The following is a 19252-nucleotide window of genomic DNA, read 5'->3' as shown; positions in this document are numbered from 1 at the left end:
AAAAGAGTGAAAATGTTACCAATTGACTCAGTTTGAAACAGGGACCATTAATTATGTAATTTCACACAGATTCCAATATATTCAATATAACTTCGCTACTGACTATTACAGTGATTCAACATTTGTTCAGAGCTCATATTTGTATTAGATCATATGTAAAAGAGATTTCCAGACTTTAATCAGTCCAGGAAAGGACCAACTCTCAAAATGGCAATATTTATTTTTCCCCAGTACTAGCAACTTTTAAAAATCATAAGAAATTGTCAGCGTATTAGTATGCTTCAAAATTTACAAGTTAAACATATAATGGTTATATTTTTGCAGGGCCATAAGTAGCACAGACTTGTGTGACTCCCTCATATAAAGAACAATTGAAAACCTTCCAGGACCTTAAACAGCAGAAAACATTAAATCAGATTTTAAAATGACAAATAATTTAAGGCTAAAATATTTGGTATTAATAATTAATGCCAGAAGCCTTCCTAGCCTAATAAAGTAAACATGCACAAGAACTACAACTTTGAACAAAACATCACAATTTTATCAGATATATGTATGTACGTGTGTATGTATATATATGTACATATATGTGTGTGTATATATAAAACTATGTGTACACACACACACATATATATATATATAGTTTTATCACCCTGAAAGCTATCAATTCATGTTTGGCTTAATACGTATGTTAGAAATGTTGTGCAGGGTACTACCCCTTTAAATATATATATATACATTTTCCATAATATACAATATAAATATACCATATATAAATCATGCCATAAAACTAAATGTAAAATTTGCACATTATTGCATGCTTGATGTGATAATACATGCCCGTTAATAAGAACTTCCTTCTGATGTCCTCCCTTTACAACTTTTTCTTTTGCACATAAGCAATATTTGAAAAGGAAGGGTTCTCAAATATGTATATATGACTGGGGGAAAAATGTACCTTTCAGATTCCTTAGAGAGGATTACCTCATCAGCCAAATATTGGACTATTACCAAATCAAACAGTAAATAATGCCTGAAGGGGTGTTTTGTTATGTGAATCTATCAGAGTTCATTTTTCTTAGTTTTGCAGGAAGATTCCCTTCCATCCTGGCTGCTCCTCCAGCCATCTTTTGAAGCTTTGGTGGCAAATCAGCCACCGACTGGCTCATGGGATCAGACAACATTTTGGTGGTTTTAGATACCAGTTTTTCTTCTGAGTTGCCAGGTACTGAACTTATTCGTTGAAGTTTCATGGGCAAATCGCCCAAGCTGTAGGCTTTTTCAGAAGTTGTAGAACTCATTCTCAAGAGTTTTTTGGGAAAGTCTTCTCTTCCAGTAATTTTCTGCAGCTTAGATGGAAGTTTGGTACTAATGTCATCTAGTCCATCTAAGCATTCCACAGAATTATGTCTTTCTTTGCTGTTAGTTATGGCTGGTGCTATTAAAGGGGACGACATAAGAAGCATTTCCTCCTGTTCTTTCACACTGTAAGGTGGTGTGGGGACTTCAAATGTTGCATGGAACTGGGAGTAATCAACTTTAAAGAATCCTTCTTCTAAGGAAATTACAGGGAAAAAACGGTGGCCCCAAAGAACTTCATCTTCAGTGTATGATGTTCGAGCTTGACAAGTCATCCCTGAAAGTAAAAAGGAAGTCCTTGATAAATTACGCATAGTAGAAGCACATGTTAAGGCATTTTGAACTAAGGAATTCATTTTGCTTGTTAACTTAAGAAGGATACTTAACTGTGTATCACCTTCCTCTTCTGTAGAGTAAAATATAAAAAGCAACACCTGTCTTACAGGACTTCTGTGAGCATGAAATAAAATTACACGTACAGAAATGTAAAACGAGACATATAATGTCTAAAAAATAGTTGGCTTTTATAAATGAAAGCAAAGATAACCATCCCAAGTATTTGTTAAATGAATAAAAGTTGAAAATATTTCTATGTTGTATAATGTAAAGTCATTGTAGAGACTCCCTTCTTCTGGACCTTAAGGGCCAGAATGAACTTTTGTTCAAGTTTCAGAAATCCTTATGCTAACATCAGTAATCTGGACCACTGTGATGTTGCAAGTTCTATTCCTGCTATACAAATTTCTGAAACTGGATGCTGGATATAAGATGTGAAATGCTGTTATTTATATATTATGTTGCTTGGATATCATTTACCTTATGCTACTCTGATTAACTCAGTTCTGTTCTCATTAATCATATGTTAAGACTAAGTTACTCTTAAATCAGTCAACCTCTGAATATTCCCTTGTGAAGACTGGAAATATATGAATAAATTAAAGCCATATATTACATTTCAGTTTTATATTAGTCAAAAGGTACAATTTTCTATAAGTTGCAAAAAGTCATTACTGTCCTCTACCTTTACTATCAGACCTCTATTAAAGGCTTTTAAAGTGTAAAATAATAGATGAATTTAAAAAATGCATCTTTCCAATAGTTAAGTATAATTTAAACAAGTAATGACAGTCTTTCTACTTTCATTTCTATTCTCCCTTTGTCACTTTATAAATAATTTCTACTGTGTTTAAGCCTGGTATAGTTTGGATAAAGAGATATTCTGTATTTTTTCCTCTGACTAGCAATCACACATGTAATACTTAGAATTAGAAATAAACTGCATAATTCAAAAACCAAATTGAAGATAAATTGAATCCTTCCAAAATCTTACCTTATAATTGTTATCAGTTCTATATTACCAGGGAATCAGTTGTTATGACATATATATTGTCTTTTTCCAGACAGCTTTTAAAGAAATTTATGTAGAAAATAAATGCCCATCTCAGGCACTATGTTAGGTGCTCTCTCTCCATATTATTTCTAATCATCAATATCATCTTGATAAGAAAATATTTTTATGTCTATTTTAAAGATAAAGAATATAATGCTCAGAGAGTTTAAATCTCTTGCCCTCCCTGGCACACAGGTCTAGGAAGTTGTAGAGAAAAGTTGGTATTATTCTAACTTCTGTTTTTGTTGTTGTTTTTACTTTGCCATGATGTCTCCATTATTTTAGTTGGGAACCTGATTCTAAACAACTTATCAATCTCACTGTCATGGTGGAAATCTGACAGCGACCCAATACTAGTCTCCATAATCATTATCATATCAGGAGTAGCACCCAGAAATATTTATATGTGAAGATAAAAAAATTAGACTAAAAAGTGATTTGTACATTTTATAGACATGCACACAGTAAGTATCATTCTGTATTTTCAAACAGATTTCTAGTTTCTGACTAAATATTTCATGAGAAAAAATGATAGAACATCACTTATTTAGAGAAGATAAAAAGTATATTTCCCAATATATTTACTTGGTTTTATTTTGAAATGTTTAAATATTAAGCAAACTACCTGGAATAAAGAACAAATATTGATGTTTTTATCCATTAGTATATGAAACAATAAAATGAGTAAGTACCCTTTATTGTTTAATTGAAGAAGTACCCTTTAATTTCTCTCCAAGAGCAATCACTCTCATGAATTCTTTATGTATGCTTGCCAGTTCAGGGCATTAATTTAAATAAATTTATGAAAAAGGATCACTGTAAATGCATGTATATATTAAGAGCTGAAGTAAATTAAGATTATGAACTTTGTTCAATTATTTCTAACAACAATAGATTACATATTGAAACAAAATTTGATTCTATCACATTCTTTGCCCATATTTAGTGACTTTTTTCTTTACATTAGGAAAGGACTATGAAATTAAAAATGAAAATTCTGTCCCCATTATTTATCATTATAATGTACTGTGTTACTGATCCCCAATGCCTACCCTGAGTTGTTTCATATGTAGTTATCAGAAGTCATAGAGAAGAACGAGAGAACCTTAAATGGAGGAAAAAAAATGGGGGAAATAAAATCTTGTAAAATTTTTACTTTGAGGAAACAGGATATTGATAATTAAGGTACTATGACATCTACAATGGAAACAGGTATTTCAAATGTTTGTTCATGTAAAAATACCTGTAAGCATTATTACTAAAATGTCAGTGGATAATTCTGACTGAAAAGGAAGGTAGGGATTTTATTCTACTATATGAAATTGACTTTACTTCCTTTCATAGCAAACTAATACTGGTGAGGCAACATTTTTATATAATTGAAAAGTATATAAATTAGACTTCCTATTACACTACTAAACAGCTTGTAAAAATCACTTAAAGCTCTCTGAGCCTCAGTTTACTCTTCTACATAGTAAGGATAACAATATCCTCTTATAAAGCTGTTGAGAGTTTGAGATAAGTGAAGCGTACAGAACAGTGTTTGGTATCAGGCAATGCTCCATCATAACTGCTTTTCTTTTTATCATTCTGTGGGTGATCATTTGCATTTCCTGTTTTTCCTGGAAATTAGTGATAATGCATTCATATAACTGGAGAATTTTGACATATTAGTAATTTTTCCCCTATTAGTAATATAGATTATTAAACTTAAAAATTGCTAGGTATCACATAGCAATTTTCTTTTGAAATGGTCAACTAAACATTCAAAATATTTCAAAACTACAGAAGAAGATACATTACTCATCTTCTCAATTTTTAGGGTTTCTCAACATTTTCCACCTAATTATCTAGAATAGCTGGGAAGACTAAGTATGGAAACTTGGGGTGTATTAAAAAGGCCTTGGCAAGGTGAGTGACTACAGTCCGCTATAATACTTTGGTAATGAAGAACATTTGCCAGCACTTTAACCTTTGTTTGTTCTTCTACTGTTCCTTTTACACTTTCATTAAAAGTAGGTACACAAATATCAGACATTTCCAATTCAACAACATCATCGTTTAAAAATCTGGTTTCACCTCAGAATTTTAATGTGCAATCAACATATGGATAATGATATGGGAGCATTATTAATTGGATAACAGGAAAATCTCTATGATGGTCAATCTACAGTTTAGACAATGTGCTAAAATAAGATGTAATTGAGAAACTACTTCTTTTTACAAGTTATCCCCAAAAAGTAACACCCAAAATGGTGTTGAAAATATAGAATACAGATTTCAATTGAGAAGATTTAAAGTAAATATAATTGTTTTCTAACAACATGAATATATCACAGTATTCTTCCTTCTAGAATACTTTATCTTATGATACTACTTACTCTAAGTCAAATTATTTAAAAATAATCCATGCTTAGATTCATAATTTCAAATGCCATTTGAATCAAAATAAATGCAGGTAAAAAGATACTATATGATTGCACCTCTTAACTGTCAATGTGACTGTTTGCATGTTTTAACCAGATTCCAGGCTTGAACAAATGTGATGAAAATCAACACGAGCTCATCTCTGTGGAAACTGGCAAAGCAACAGATGCTGCTTTAACTGGAAATAGCTGGGACTTTTGAATCCTTAGATGAAAAACATTTTGTGAAAAAATGACTTATCCTGTGCCTTGATTCGTGGACAAAGAAACTATATGTTGTTGTTTAATTTATTCCAAAGTAGTGTTTCAATTTAAAATGATAGAGGCAATGTAGTCTAATCTCTTTATTTTTGACTTTTCTCTTTCCTGATTCTGCCTTTACATCGTTAAGTTCATCTCCCTAACTAAATTGAACGTTCATTCAAATAAGAAGTCTGAAAGCTTTTTGAGTGAAAATGGCAAACTGAGTTGTTATTTTGACAAGTCCTTAATTAAACTTTCAGAATACCTCTAACTCAGTTGTTTTCTATTGTTTCTTCTGATCAGAGATGGTGCATATGTCACCTGCATGAGATGAGTACAAGATGGTTAAATGCAGTATAACCACAGGTCAAGGGGAATGTCTGGATGCTGCGACACAGAAAATACCAAGCAATCGATAACTTCTGCACAGCAGAGGATTTATCTAAAGCTTACTCAGTATGGAAGTTGCTGAGGGGGTGGGGGGTGTGGGGGGGGAAGTTCTCCAATAACATGGTGGCTGTAGCTGCGCTTTATCATGTGTGCACTAAACAAAAAGGAAAATAAAAGCAAACCTCCTTCAAACGAGCCATGTCATAATAATAATAATAGGTAACATCGCTATAGGGCTTACTATGTGCCAACTATCTTTCTAAGCACTTTTTGGAATCTTCACAACCATTTGAGGAAGGCATGTGAACCCCAGCTCCACCACTAATTAATACATGATCTTTAAAAAAACTACCAAATCTTTTTTTTTTTTTTTTTTTTTTTTTTTTTTTTTTGCGGTACGCGGGCCTCTCACTGTCGTATAATCCATGCTTAGATTCATAATTTCAAATGCCATTTGAATCAAAATAAATGCAGGTAAAAAGATACTATATGATTGCACCTCTTAACTGTCAATGTGACTGTTTGCATGTTTTAACCAGATTCCAGGCTTGAACAAATGTGATGAAAATCAACACGAGCTCATCTCTGTGGAAACTGGCAAAGCAACAGATGCTGCTTTAACTGGAAATAGCTGGGACTTTTGAATCCTTAGATGAAAAACATTTTGTGAAAAAATGACTTATCCTGTGCCTTGATTCGTGGACAAAGAAACTATATGTTGTTGTTTAATTTATTCCAAAGTAGTGTTTCAATTTAAAATGATAGAGGCAATGTAGTCTAATCTCTTTATTTTTGACTTTTCTCTTTCCTGATTCTGCCTTTACATCGTTAAGTTCATCTCCCTAACTAAATTGAACGTTCATTCAAATAAGAAGTCTGAAAGCTTTTTGAGTGAAAATGGCAAACTGAGTTGTTATTTTGACAAGTCCTTAATTAAACTTTCAGAATACCTCTAACTCAGTTGTTTTCTATTGTTTCTTCTGATCAGAGATGGTGCATATGTCACCTGCATGAGATGAGTACAAGATGGTTAAATGCAGTATAACCACAGGTCAAGGGGAATGTCTGGATGCTGCGACACAGAAAATACCAAGCAATCGATAACTTCTGCACAGCAGAGGATTTATCTAAAGCTTACTCAGTATGGAAGTTGCTGAGGGGGTGGGGGGTGTGGGGGGGGAAGTTCTCCAATAACATGGTGGCTGTAGCTGCGCTTTATCATGTGTGCACTAAACAAAAAGGAAAATAAAAGCAAACCTCCTTCAAACGAGCCATGTCATAATAATAATAATAGGTAACATCGCTATAGGGCTTACTATGTGCCAACTATCTTTCTAAGCACTTTTTGGAATCTTCACAACCATTTGAGGAAGGCATGTGAACCCCAGCTCCACCACTAATTAATACATGATCTTTAAAAAAACTACCAAATCTTTTTTTTTTTTTTTTTTTTTTTTTTTTTTTTTTGCGGTACGCGGGCCTCTCACTGTCGTGGCCTCCCCCGTTGCGGAGCACGGGCTCCGGACTCGCAGGCTCAGCGTCCATGGCTCGCGGGCCCAGCCGCTCCGCGGCATGTGGGATCTCCCTGGACCAGGGCACGAACCTGTGTCCCCTGCTTCGGCCGGCGGACTCTCAACCACTGCGCCACCAGGGAAGCCCACTACCAAGTCTCTTAATCCTCAATTTCATAATCTGTAAAATTAAGGCCCCCCCCTACTGATTTCACCTGAATATTCTGAGAATTAAGTGAAATTATTTAATGGATATATATATAATTAAGTTATATATGTAACTTACATATGTAATTTATATATATATACATATATATACATCGCTTGTACAATAAAAATTAGTCATTTTCATCCATAAGTCCCTAAATACAGGCTACATAACTACAAATTTCATTTATACACATATGTACGCACAACTGAAATATTCAGCCAAGTAATAATATCTTAAATCTGTCCCCTTTGTCTATTTTTTTCCTTTAAATTGGCAGTGGTTTTTATAACTGAATTGACTAATAGCTTAACATGCATAGCATGTGCTATATCACAAAGTAATTTCCTAGTCCACCCTATGCACTGCTCTGAGGATTATTGAATAAGATCTGTAGCTGTGTCTTCCCTAAAGCACTTCCAAAATTTCACCCATCCCCCTAGATGTAATAACTGTAAGGCTCACTTGGCATTCTCTGCATGCTCTCTATTGTGTTGCACTGAGCTGAACCCAAATTTAAACTATAAACTTTCTGAGGAAGCACATGATGTTTGGGACTTTTTTATCTTGTTTACAAAATACAAAGACCCCATGTACACTGCTGTTCAATAATACTAAGGTCCTGGCATCAGGCTCTTCTGGGATATTGGTTGAAAAGCTAACTAAGAATACATAAATGGCTACCAGAAACTGCAGTTTTCAAAGAAATGGCTTCACTTTTAAAGTTCAACATATTTTGCTCAGACAGACTTTTAGTGAGGAGTAGAAGTTTCTGGCATACATTCAACCCAATATTATCCTCTATTATTTACAAGCATTTGGTCTTACAATGTGTTCTCAGACATCAGTTTGCTATTATTCCCTAAGCTAGGTCAAAGAAATCTAAAAAAAATAAAAATAAAAGCAAGAAGAAAAAGCCAATTATATTTGTTAGAAAATAAAGTGTCAATGAGAAATTTAGCAATAAATGTTTCCAATGTACTACTTCAGGTTTCTAAGTTCCCAGAAGAACAAAAGAAAAGAAAATAGACTTTTAACCATGACCAACAGAACAAAATGTTAGATTCCCAGAAAGGAATATAAGTGCAGGTGCTAAGGGTCAATGGCAGATGGACAATATGACAGGGAATTCATTATCATACTGCTGAAAATATATTTAAGAGAACTAAGGTAAAATTAAGCAAAAGAACATGGGTTTTGAATATAAATGAGATTGTTGCTGTTTTAACCATACATCATTAGTAAGACCTTAGGCATATTATTTCAAAGATCTGAACTTTGTTTACTAAAAAATATCAATAGTAATAAAGGATAATAACATATTTATAAGGCTATCATGATTATAAATAATACCTACTTAATGGGTCTACTATATATCTGAAAATAATAAAGGTTCAATAATTGGTAGCTATTATCAATTATTATTATTATTGGGGTTCCAACTAGTTAAAAGGTCATTTTAGATATATTTCAATTCTTTAGTGATCACTTTCTTTCTTAGAATCAAATCAAGGCAAATGAAATAATTTTCATCTTGTTAGTTTCTATTAACTTGATATAGAGACCATGTTGTCTATATTTATCTGGAGTATGAGGAAAGGCCTATATTACACACATAACGAACTGAGTCAAGTCTAGCACTGTCAACCTGGCCTGCCCTGCACAAGTGTGGCTAACTTTACAGTAGCAACTATTTCCCTCAAAATACAATTAACTTCTCTACTTTGTTGACAAGGCACTATCTTCAGCTCTCCACTCTCACTTCATACAGAAGCATTGCAGAATTTACCCAGTACACTTTCAAATGATTATAACTCCCTTACCCTAACTGTAGAAGTGTTCCATTCTTGCTCATCTTTTCCTCTCTTCCTTCATGGTACCTATTAAAATATACTTTCTTGCACTGACAATTACAGAAACAAAAAAAAGCTACCGAAATCCATTCATGCTATTGTTTTCTCCTGTTAAGATATGATTTTTAGCTTCCAAAGCATGTTAATGGTATAGGTATAATGTAACCTAATTACTGTTGGGAAATACCCTGTATTATGAGACTGACATCATAAAAGATATTTTTCAAAGGGAAAATGTAATAAATTTCTAGCTTAAAAGAAAACAGAACATCTTTCCATGACGCTGGAATTTAATCATTTTGGTGAACATTATCTCTAGTCATTGGGAAGAAAAACTTTTGATATATTATCTGAAGCAATACCACTTGTCAACTTTTAAAAAATATTGCACACAAATTACAGCAATTAAATGCTTAGATTAATCCATTTAAAAGATATTCCTAAAACTTTGCTGTAAAATGTCACTCAGAACCACTTTCTATAATGTATGGGACTGAATTGTTTGTGTTCCCTTAAAATTCATAGGTTGAATTTTCACCCTAAACCCTAATGTGATGACATTAGGTGGTGGGGCTTAGTAACTTTTGAATATGTGATATTTAAACTAAATAAATAAAATTTAATCAAGAAATAAAAAACAAACCCCATAGTTACTAGCATGTCTTCCTAGTTCCTTCAGAATCTAGCTCTAAGTTACCACTATAGTTTTAGCTCTTTAAAAACCTTAACAACAATAACTACAACACATAGTAAAATATATATGCCAGATCCTAAGTGTTTTCTATATGTATTATCATATAATTCTCCCCACCACTCTATGAAGTGTGTACTATTCTTTTTTCATATGACAGACAATGATACTGAGGTATCAGGAGTGGGAAATAGCTTCTCCAATGTCACATGACAAAGGATGGTAAATCCAGAGCCAGTTTTTTTAACCTCTATGCTATTCTGCTCCAATTTTCTTAAATGGATGACTTTCCTATTAGTAAGTACGGTTTTCCATATATATTACTTGGTTTATGCTATTTCAACTGCTTAAAATGTCCTCTTCCATCTCTCTACCTATTGACATAATTCCTCATATTCAAAGCTCAGATCAAGTGTTATTAATTCTATGAAGTCTTTCCCTATTTTTCTATTTTAATTTATTGTCTTTTAAATGTGTCTTATTGTCATGCACGTACGCACAGGCACACACATCAATATTCCCTGACTACTAGGTGTTGTAAATATCTCAATGACATACATAATTGACTTCAATCAGTGATAATACTTAATATTTATTAAATGTTAAACATCTCCTTTCTGCCAGGCACTCTTCTAGGTGCTGAATTACCAGGTGCTATGGCAATGGACTGAAGGATCAACCAAACCTCTCAATCTCCATGTTTAAACTTAGTCTTGAAAAATGAGTAGTAGTTTACCACATAGTCCACAACCACTATGTGAGAAAAACACATTCTGGGGTGGGGAAAGACTTGTGCACACATCCAGTTGTGTAAGGGCACAACCAGTTGTACTTGAATTTAGGATACAGTTCCTGTTTGTTCATTCATTACAGTTACATACAAATATCACATTAGAATAAGCTTCTTAGGAGAATTCTTATCTACCTTGGCATCGCTAGTATCCAACATTGTGCCAGGTATTAGATGCTCAATGCTTTCTTGGGGAGAGACAATAGAAGGAATGAAGGAAGAGGAAAAATGGGAAGGTTAAAATGGCAGTGCAGGAAAAGTCAACTTTTTGAATGAATCAGAGCTCCCATACCCATTAGTAATTTATTCACCACCAGTAGAGATTGTCACCAGCAAAAAAAGAAGGGATATAATTATTAATGAAATAGATATATGTAATATGTCAATCTTGATTATTTTCTTTGCTTTTAAGGTGATGATCTATTAATTAGTTCAACACATGAACTCAAAAATTGACTTTGAAACATCTATACTAAGAGCTTCTTATTTTGATTAGTAAAGTAGGGAGGGAAGAATATTAAAATATATATAATCACTATATAGAATATGAATGATTCTTGCACAAAGAAGCAAGACACGCTTGCTAATAATAAATCACACTCAGTGATAATCAGTCTGTTATCCACTGAAACCACTGTTTTCTCCTTACACTTTTTGTGAAATTATACACTGACAGATGTACAACCAGATATATTTACTAGAAGTTAGATTTATCTGCATTTAACCGTTAAACCATACGATAATTAAATTACTTGAATATTTTGATACACTTGAATACCTGACCTCTGGTTAAATCTAAAGTTCTGAGGAATCTATCCCTTATGCAACTATAACTGATCACCTTAGAAAATGGAGCAAATCCATTTTTACCTGACAATTGAAAACTTATTTTCCCCTTAATTCATGAGACTGACTTTTTATATAGGTTGCTATATCTTTTTCAATCACGAATTATAGCTATTTTTTAAACATCTTCTTTGGCAGAAATTCAAATACATTTTGTCTGCTTGCAGGCTTTGAACAAAGCCTGAATAAATATTTGCAATTCAGCAGTTGTTCTGGTTCTATGCTTTGCAGTAAAAGGTCAGAGAATTTTGCTTGTAATTTTGCTGTTACATTATTTACAAAGACTAAATGAAAAATAAAGTCCCTATAATTTTATGGGAACTCTTACTGAGTGGCTTTTATTTTACGTATGAAAAATGCCACATCACAGTAATAATCACAAAATATATGATATTTTAGCACATGTATTTTAAAGGAAAATGACTAGTTTGAACATGTATGTACAAGTCTTCTGAAAGAATTCATTTTTCTGCCATGACATAAACAGGTATTTCAAAGTCAAAATATTAAAAGTTTCAAAACAATGAGATATCACATCACACAGGTCAGAATGGTCATCATCACAAAATCTACAAACAAATGCTGGAGAGGGTGTGGAGAAAAGGGAACCCTCTTGCACTGTTGTTGGGAATGTAAATTGGTACAGCCACTATGGAGAAGAGTATGGAGGTTCCTCAAAAAACTAAAAATAGAGCTATCATATGACCCAGCAATCCCTCTCCTAGCCATACATCTGGAGAAAACCAAAATTCAAAAAGATTCATGGACCCCGATGTTCACTGCAGCACTGTTTACAACACCTAGCACATGGAAGCAACCTAAATGTCCATCGACAGAGGAATGGATAAAGAAGATGTGGTACATATATACAATGGCATATTACTCAGCCATAGAAAGGAACAAAGTAGTTTCTCATTTGTGAGACATGGATGGACCTAGAGACTGTCATACGGCATGAAGTAAGTCAGAAAGAGAAAAACAAATATCGTATAATATCGCTTATAAGTAGAATCTAGAAAAATGGTACAGCTGAATTTACTGGCAAAGCAGAAATAGAGTCACAGATATAGAGAACAAACATATGGATACCAGTTGGGGAAGTAGCAGGGGAGGATGAATTGGGAGATTAGGATTAACATATATATACTACTATGTATAAAATAGATAACTAATGAGAACCTACTGTTTAGCACAGGGAACTCTACTCAGTGATCTGTTGTGACCTAAATGGGAAGGAAATTTAAAAGACAGTGGATATATGTATACATATAACTGATTCACTTTACTGTATGGTAGAAACTAACACAACATTGTAAAGCAAATATGCTCCAATAAAAATGAAAACAAACAAAAAATGTTTCCCTAAACTACAGCGTTTCTCATCTCCTTGGACAGTACTTTAAATTATTTGAATTAAACAAAATAAAATCACTTAAAGTAAAAAGTCAAAGATATAAAAATGCTGAGGAAAATAGCATATGAAATGCAAATAGTAACTTCCTTAAAATTGACATTTCAGAAAGGAAGTGATAACAAAACTCTGTAAGTTTATGCTAACATATAGTTCAATTCCTAAGACAGCCTAGACTTTTTTCCCAGGTTTTAAGTAAAAAATGGTCTGTCTACAGCATTCTGTTAAGGTATCCAAGATCTGGAGGCAAAATTCTCAAATGGCCTGGTGACCTTGTGGGGAAATTTTATCATATATATGTTTGCAGAAAGTTTTGACATTTATGAACGGAATTATTTCTATCATATAAAAGATGCTAAGATATATAATACATAAAACTGTCTAATATTCAAAGACTTGTTAATATTACAAGGGTCTAAATTAGGACATAATAACCAAGGTCTAAATAAGGAAGGGAAAGAGAAAGGAGAGAAGGCAAGTGAATTAATCCACTTGGAATATTAAGACTCAAGCTCTTTGGCCAGAGGCCCACTTAGGAATCATAAGATAGAATTAATAATTGGTAAAGAAGAGGTTCATTTTGTGACTGTACGTACCCACAGGTATCAATTTTTGTATCAGTCATAATTAGAAACTACTTTCTTATATATTCTACCTATTTTAATAGACTTGCAGCTACTGATGTTCATCCTTAGATACGTCACTTTTTGAACAACAAAAACAAGGATTAGAAAATAACGTCATGCAGTTATTTTATTTCAAGTAAATTTTATTCTTCCTGATAAACATTCTCGAAGTTAAACAAGGTTATATTTCATTCGATTGACCTGAGAAATACATGAAATATGTATGATATTTACATAAAGGTATCCAAAATTATTCTAAGACTTTTATTCATTAATTTATGTCTTTATCTAATAAAACTTCCATAGGAAAAATGATATAAATTTGTCTGCATTTAGGGGATGAGTCAAGAATAATAGAAATCTTTTAAACAAAAGCAAAAGGAAGACTATTGGAGCTATTGATTTTAAAAAATGGGAAAGGAAGCTGATTGGTGGGATGAGGTGTGGGCAGTAAATTTTGTTTCAGACATGTTATTATGATGTAATGTAGATAGTCTATAACAATATCCTCTAAAATTTATGTACATGTATTCTCGAGTCTATGCTAAAATATTTAAATGAATTATTTTATTTTCAAAATCCCTATGAAGTAGTTACTATCTCATTTTCAGCTAATAAACCTGCACCTAAAAAAAGGGGGGGTGGCAAAAGATCTGAATAAACACTTCATCAAAGACGATATACAGATGGCAATTAATCATATGAAAAGATACTCCACATTGTATGCTGTTAGGGAACTGAAAAGTAAAATAACAAAGAGATACCACTACACACCTATTAGAATGGCCAAAATCTGGAACACTGACAAGAGCAAATGCTGGTGAGGATGTGGAGCGACTGGAAGTCTCAGTCACTGCTGATGGCAATGCAAAATCGTACAGACACTTTGGAAGTCAGTTTGGTAGCTTCTTACAAAACTAAACACACTCTTACCATACGATCCAGCAATCAAGTTCTTTGGTATTTACCCAAATGAGTTGAAAATTTATGTCCACAAAAAATCTGCACACAAATGTTTATAGCAACTTTATTCATAATTGCCAAGGCTTGGAAGCAACCTAAATGTCCTTCAGTAGGTAAATGGATAAACAAACTGGTGTGTACCTACACAAAGAATACTATTCAGTGATAAAAATAAATGAGCTATCAAGCCACAAAAAGACATGGAGTAACCTTAAATGCATATTACTAAGTGAAAATAAGCAAATCTGAAAAGGCTACATACTGTATGATTCCAACTATATGACATTATAGAAAAGGTAATGATGGAGAGATTGAAAAGATTAATCAATACAGCATTTTGGGATGAACAGCTGATACACCAGGGATTTTTAGGGCAGTAAAACTATTCTGTATGATGTCTTTATATATTTGTCAAAACTTAGAATGCACAACACAAAAGGTGAACCCTAATGTAAACTATGGACGTAGGCTGACAAGGATGTGTCAATGTTGGTACATTGATTATAAGTGATGAAGCCAGATTACTTCTGTTTTTGGAATTAACTTTTTCACACCTCAGGAGCCCTTATCTATGCTTATATGCTACATTTCAACCATTTCAGTATGCCTTAAAGATGAACCTAGGTACCATGATGCATATGGTGGGAAAAAAAAAAAAAAACTATTGACAAAGATGTACTACCAAATCTGTTTTCTTTAACAATTTCTAAATTTTGATTATTATAATCCATAAACGGGTCTTAAACACTTTAAAAATGTTTAAAACATTACTTTTAAGGGTGGAATGAAAAATCACATAATTAAACACCCTATTTTGTTGTTCTTAAATTTGTATATTCTAAACACCCTGCTCAGCACATTAGGCAATACCTAGCCTATTCACATAAGTGTAAGTGGGCACATCTCTCTTACTGTGCCTGTATTTTATCTCCACAAAATGAATGGATGCAAGAAATAGGTATGTCTTCTATGTAGCCTAAGCTAATTTTCAAAACCTAAGTTTAATGTCAAAGTTTTCTCAAACAAAGATATAGTTATGTAATCATTCTTTAAAAAATATAAACAAAATTGCCCATCTGTAATTTTAAACCATCATTATTGCTTATACCATCTACAGGGGCTCCTCCATTCCCTCTGATACTGACAGCTCCTAGCTATTTTAGGCTGTTCTCATGCTTTTTTAATCTACTTCTTCCCTTAATCAATACATACTCTTTTCTTAATCTTCTTTCAGACATGAATTCTTTAAGTGCATATAATATCTAATAAACAGTGGAAGAAGTAGAGCTGATTATAAAGTATTTATCATATACATTCTAAGTCTAGGACTGTTATGAAAATATTCTAGGATCTTAATGAAGAAATGTTCCTATCACCATAAGAGAGAGGAAAATGTACATAGACTATTTTTCAAGAGAAACAGAAAGTAAACATTCAAAACCTCAATCTGCCAGAGGTGGATTTAAGATGATACTTATGAAGCTTAAGCATCAAGGACTTTCACTAGCACATGTCCTTTTCACTTTCATGTACTTGGTTTCATAATTTTGTATTCTTTTTTCTTTAGAAGGACCCCCCCAAATCATGCAAGCATCCATCCCTGCCTAGATTTGCACCCACAAAGCGCTATAACATGCAATCAAAGCAAGGCTCAGTGACATAGACTGCATGCACAATTAAAAAGATTTGCCATTACTTTGGTGCAATTGTTCTATAATTTATCTGTTCTTAATATTTATTAACTTTGGAAGGAAAGTACAGATGCATACCTTTTATAGGCATTCCCTATTTCACCTCGAGTACACATCTTATCCATACAAATTGCCCACTGAACACTTTTCTTCATCTGACATCATGTTTCCCCAGCCCAAAGCTAGTGCAGAAAACAGCCTTCCACAGCATCTGGCAATTAGCCTGAGGCCTCTTCCTCACAATTTCCATTCTTTGATTTCATGGAGAACTCAATAGATATTTGTTATTAGTACTACTATTATTATCAAGATTTTAATATTAATTTTCAAGAACCAAGATCTTATTATACAAAATTATTTTTATAGTGAAAGGTTAAACTCTTTCATTTCCTTGGAAGGCTGAAAAACCTCTATCTGATAAGAAGTATCTGGTGTTTTATATTGAGGGAAATTTGTACATATCACTTGAAAAAAATGCATTGCTCCACTCAGTGGGTGGTAATTGATGTGTATTATTAGAGGTTGTGACACTGTCTGACAGCGTTTTGTAAAAATCACCTTGACTACTCCGTGGAGAAAATATCTGATCAGGGCAAGACTAAAACAAGTAGACCAGTTGGGAAACTGTGTTAAAAGACAATGGCTGTGGAGATAGACTGAAAAGATATTTAGGAGGCAAATTTAACAAGACTTGAAAACTGATTGGATTTAGAAGGTGAGAAAGACTGGAGACCAACAATTTCATATTGTTAGAATGACGAAGATGGATGGACATACCATGAAATTTTACTTGTACTTCTCATAGGAAAGTGAAGATAAAAATAGTAAATTAAATCATACCCTTTTATTTTCTGAACTTTCTGATTAAATTTGTCTGACAGTTTTGTACCATCATGCTTGCCAACTTAGACTCCTAGCAGCCAGTAGCATGAGAAAGATAATCATCCTCATCTAACCATGTGCCATTAAACTAAGAACAATTACTTCCAACTAAACTGTCTCTCCATTCTGCTAAGCTCAAAGGAAATGTTATGACCGAAATGTCTCCTCAAATCTCAAGTTTCTATATCTAGCATTAATTTCATTAATTATAGCTTCTTTATTTTACTCCTGATCTGCTGACAAATCACCAGCTGGGTCTCAGCCAACTAATCAGATTAAATACATTGAGTTTGAAATACATGAAGTGCATCTTAATGCAATTGTTTTTCCAAGGCTCCTTTCTGAACAAACAGGTATCAATAATCTTACAGTGATTTGGTGATGTTAAAATATAGTTTTGATGGAAGCCATTAACTTGCCTGTAATCAATAGAAATTTGTTGGAATACAGCCACGATTCACTGCTTCTTTTCCAGGAATACGAGAGCAAAATAGGCAAAGAAAAAATGTACTTTATTAAGAACTCTGACAAAGAATTATGTTTACAGTAAGCGAACAATCTTATTAGCCTGAATAGCACAATTAAAGAAACTCAGAATAATTTGAGTTAGACAGGCCATAGGAAACATAATCTAAAACACTAACTTATGTCAAAGAGGAAAATTGAGGTACAGGCGCAACTTCCTATACAGGTGCCAGCCTCACCTATTTTCATTTATAACATGATTCAATTTATAGATGATTTCAACACTAGAAAAGTGAAATGGGAATGTGAGTTCAATGACCAACTAATTTGAACACAATCTAAAGCCTTGCTTTAAAACGAAGAGAGCTGTGATCTTGTCTGCGTCATCCAGATTAATTTCATTCTCAGTATAGGTTTAATTACATTCTGAGTTACCTCTTATTTCAATTAACAGTTCTGGTTGTTATTAGAATATGTGATGGGAACAGCCATCTGTCTCTCTCTTTACTGCCACCTTAAAATAATGTTTGTGTTTTAAACCTTGGTATACCTCTTCCGAGGTCCCATCAGCTACTTTCAACTAGGGCAAGGAGGCAAATAACAGAACCAGGATGGTATGGTGGGTGGTATAGAGGGTTTTTAAAAGTTTATTACTTTAGACCTAGATATTACATAAAATCTATTATATCTAAGACAGCATAGTTGGCATGACGGATTTTTTAATACCGTGAATTGGTTAAGTAAATTCTACTTTCCACTGTCTTTTGTTTGAAAAATTCAAACTAAATATTTTATCCCTAAATCTATCTATCTAGCAATATAGAGCAAAAGTTCTTGATCTTGAAAGGATATACGATTTTACATACCCAAAGACATGGACAAAAAGAGAGAGTAATAAGAGATTTCCCACCTCTGCTAGAGGCAGCACCATTCAAGGGAGCAGCTTGGGAGTGAAGCCTATGTCCTAACCTTGTGCTTCAAGCTGGAATAGAATAGCTCTGTTTTAACTGAACCAAGAGAGGGTGGCTCTTGTCAGTGAAACCTACACATCCGGTGATCATGTGAAAAGAATGCTTTAAAATTTTTAAGTGCATATGCTAACAGATAAGTAGTAGAAATTTTGAAAATGGAGTCATTCTGTTCTGGCCATTTAATCTTCTAGGACTTAATTTTAACACAACTAGAATGCAAATGTCAAACTCATGTCATCTATTTCATATGAAGGTTAATAGAGTAAGAAATGCACTCAAAAATGTGTTCTTGAATCTAACATATTGTTAGACTGTACTAACATATTACATGTTAGTGTGCATATATATATATATGTTTTGTTATATATATAACAGAATATTATATATATATATAATATGGATATGGTATATATAACAGACTATTAGTCTTCTGACAGTCTGCTTATATTTTCTAAAATCTGAATTACAGAAAAAATATTGTCCTCTCCAGAATCTGATTATTAGAATCATTAATAGTGACATCAGAGAACAAAACT

The 19252-nt window shown here is 33.2% G+C and overlaps 1 protein-coding gene across 1 annotated transcript in view; it reads right to left on the bottom strand.

Moving 5' to 3' along the window:
• Positions 1 to 661: 661 nt before the first annotated feature.
• The window catches only part of KCNJ3 (potassium inwardly rectifying channel subfamily J member 3), a 162703-nt gene continuing 144112 nt past the window's right edge, over positions 662 to 19252 (bottom strand). The window contains exon 3 of the mRNA XM_007130228.2: positions 662 to 1636. Coding sequence (XP_007130290.1) covers positions 1050 to 1636 — 587 coding nt within the window. The 3' untranslated portion in view covers positions 662 to 1049. The remainder of the gene's footprint in view (positions 1637 to 19252) is intronic.

The sequence above is a fragment of the Physeter macrocephalus genome, chromosome 2, assembly GCF_002837175.3.
Source record: "Physeter macrocephalus isolate SW-GA chromosome 2, ASM283717v5, whole genome shotgun sequence".
In the NCBI taxonomy this organism is placed as follows: Eukaryota; Metazoa; Chordata; class Mammalia; order Artiodactyla; family Physeteridae; genus Physeter; species Physeter macrocephalus.
Note: the sequence above shows the minus strand (reverse complement) of the source record. Positions and strands in the feature narration are given on the sequence as shown.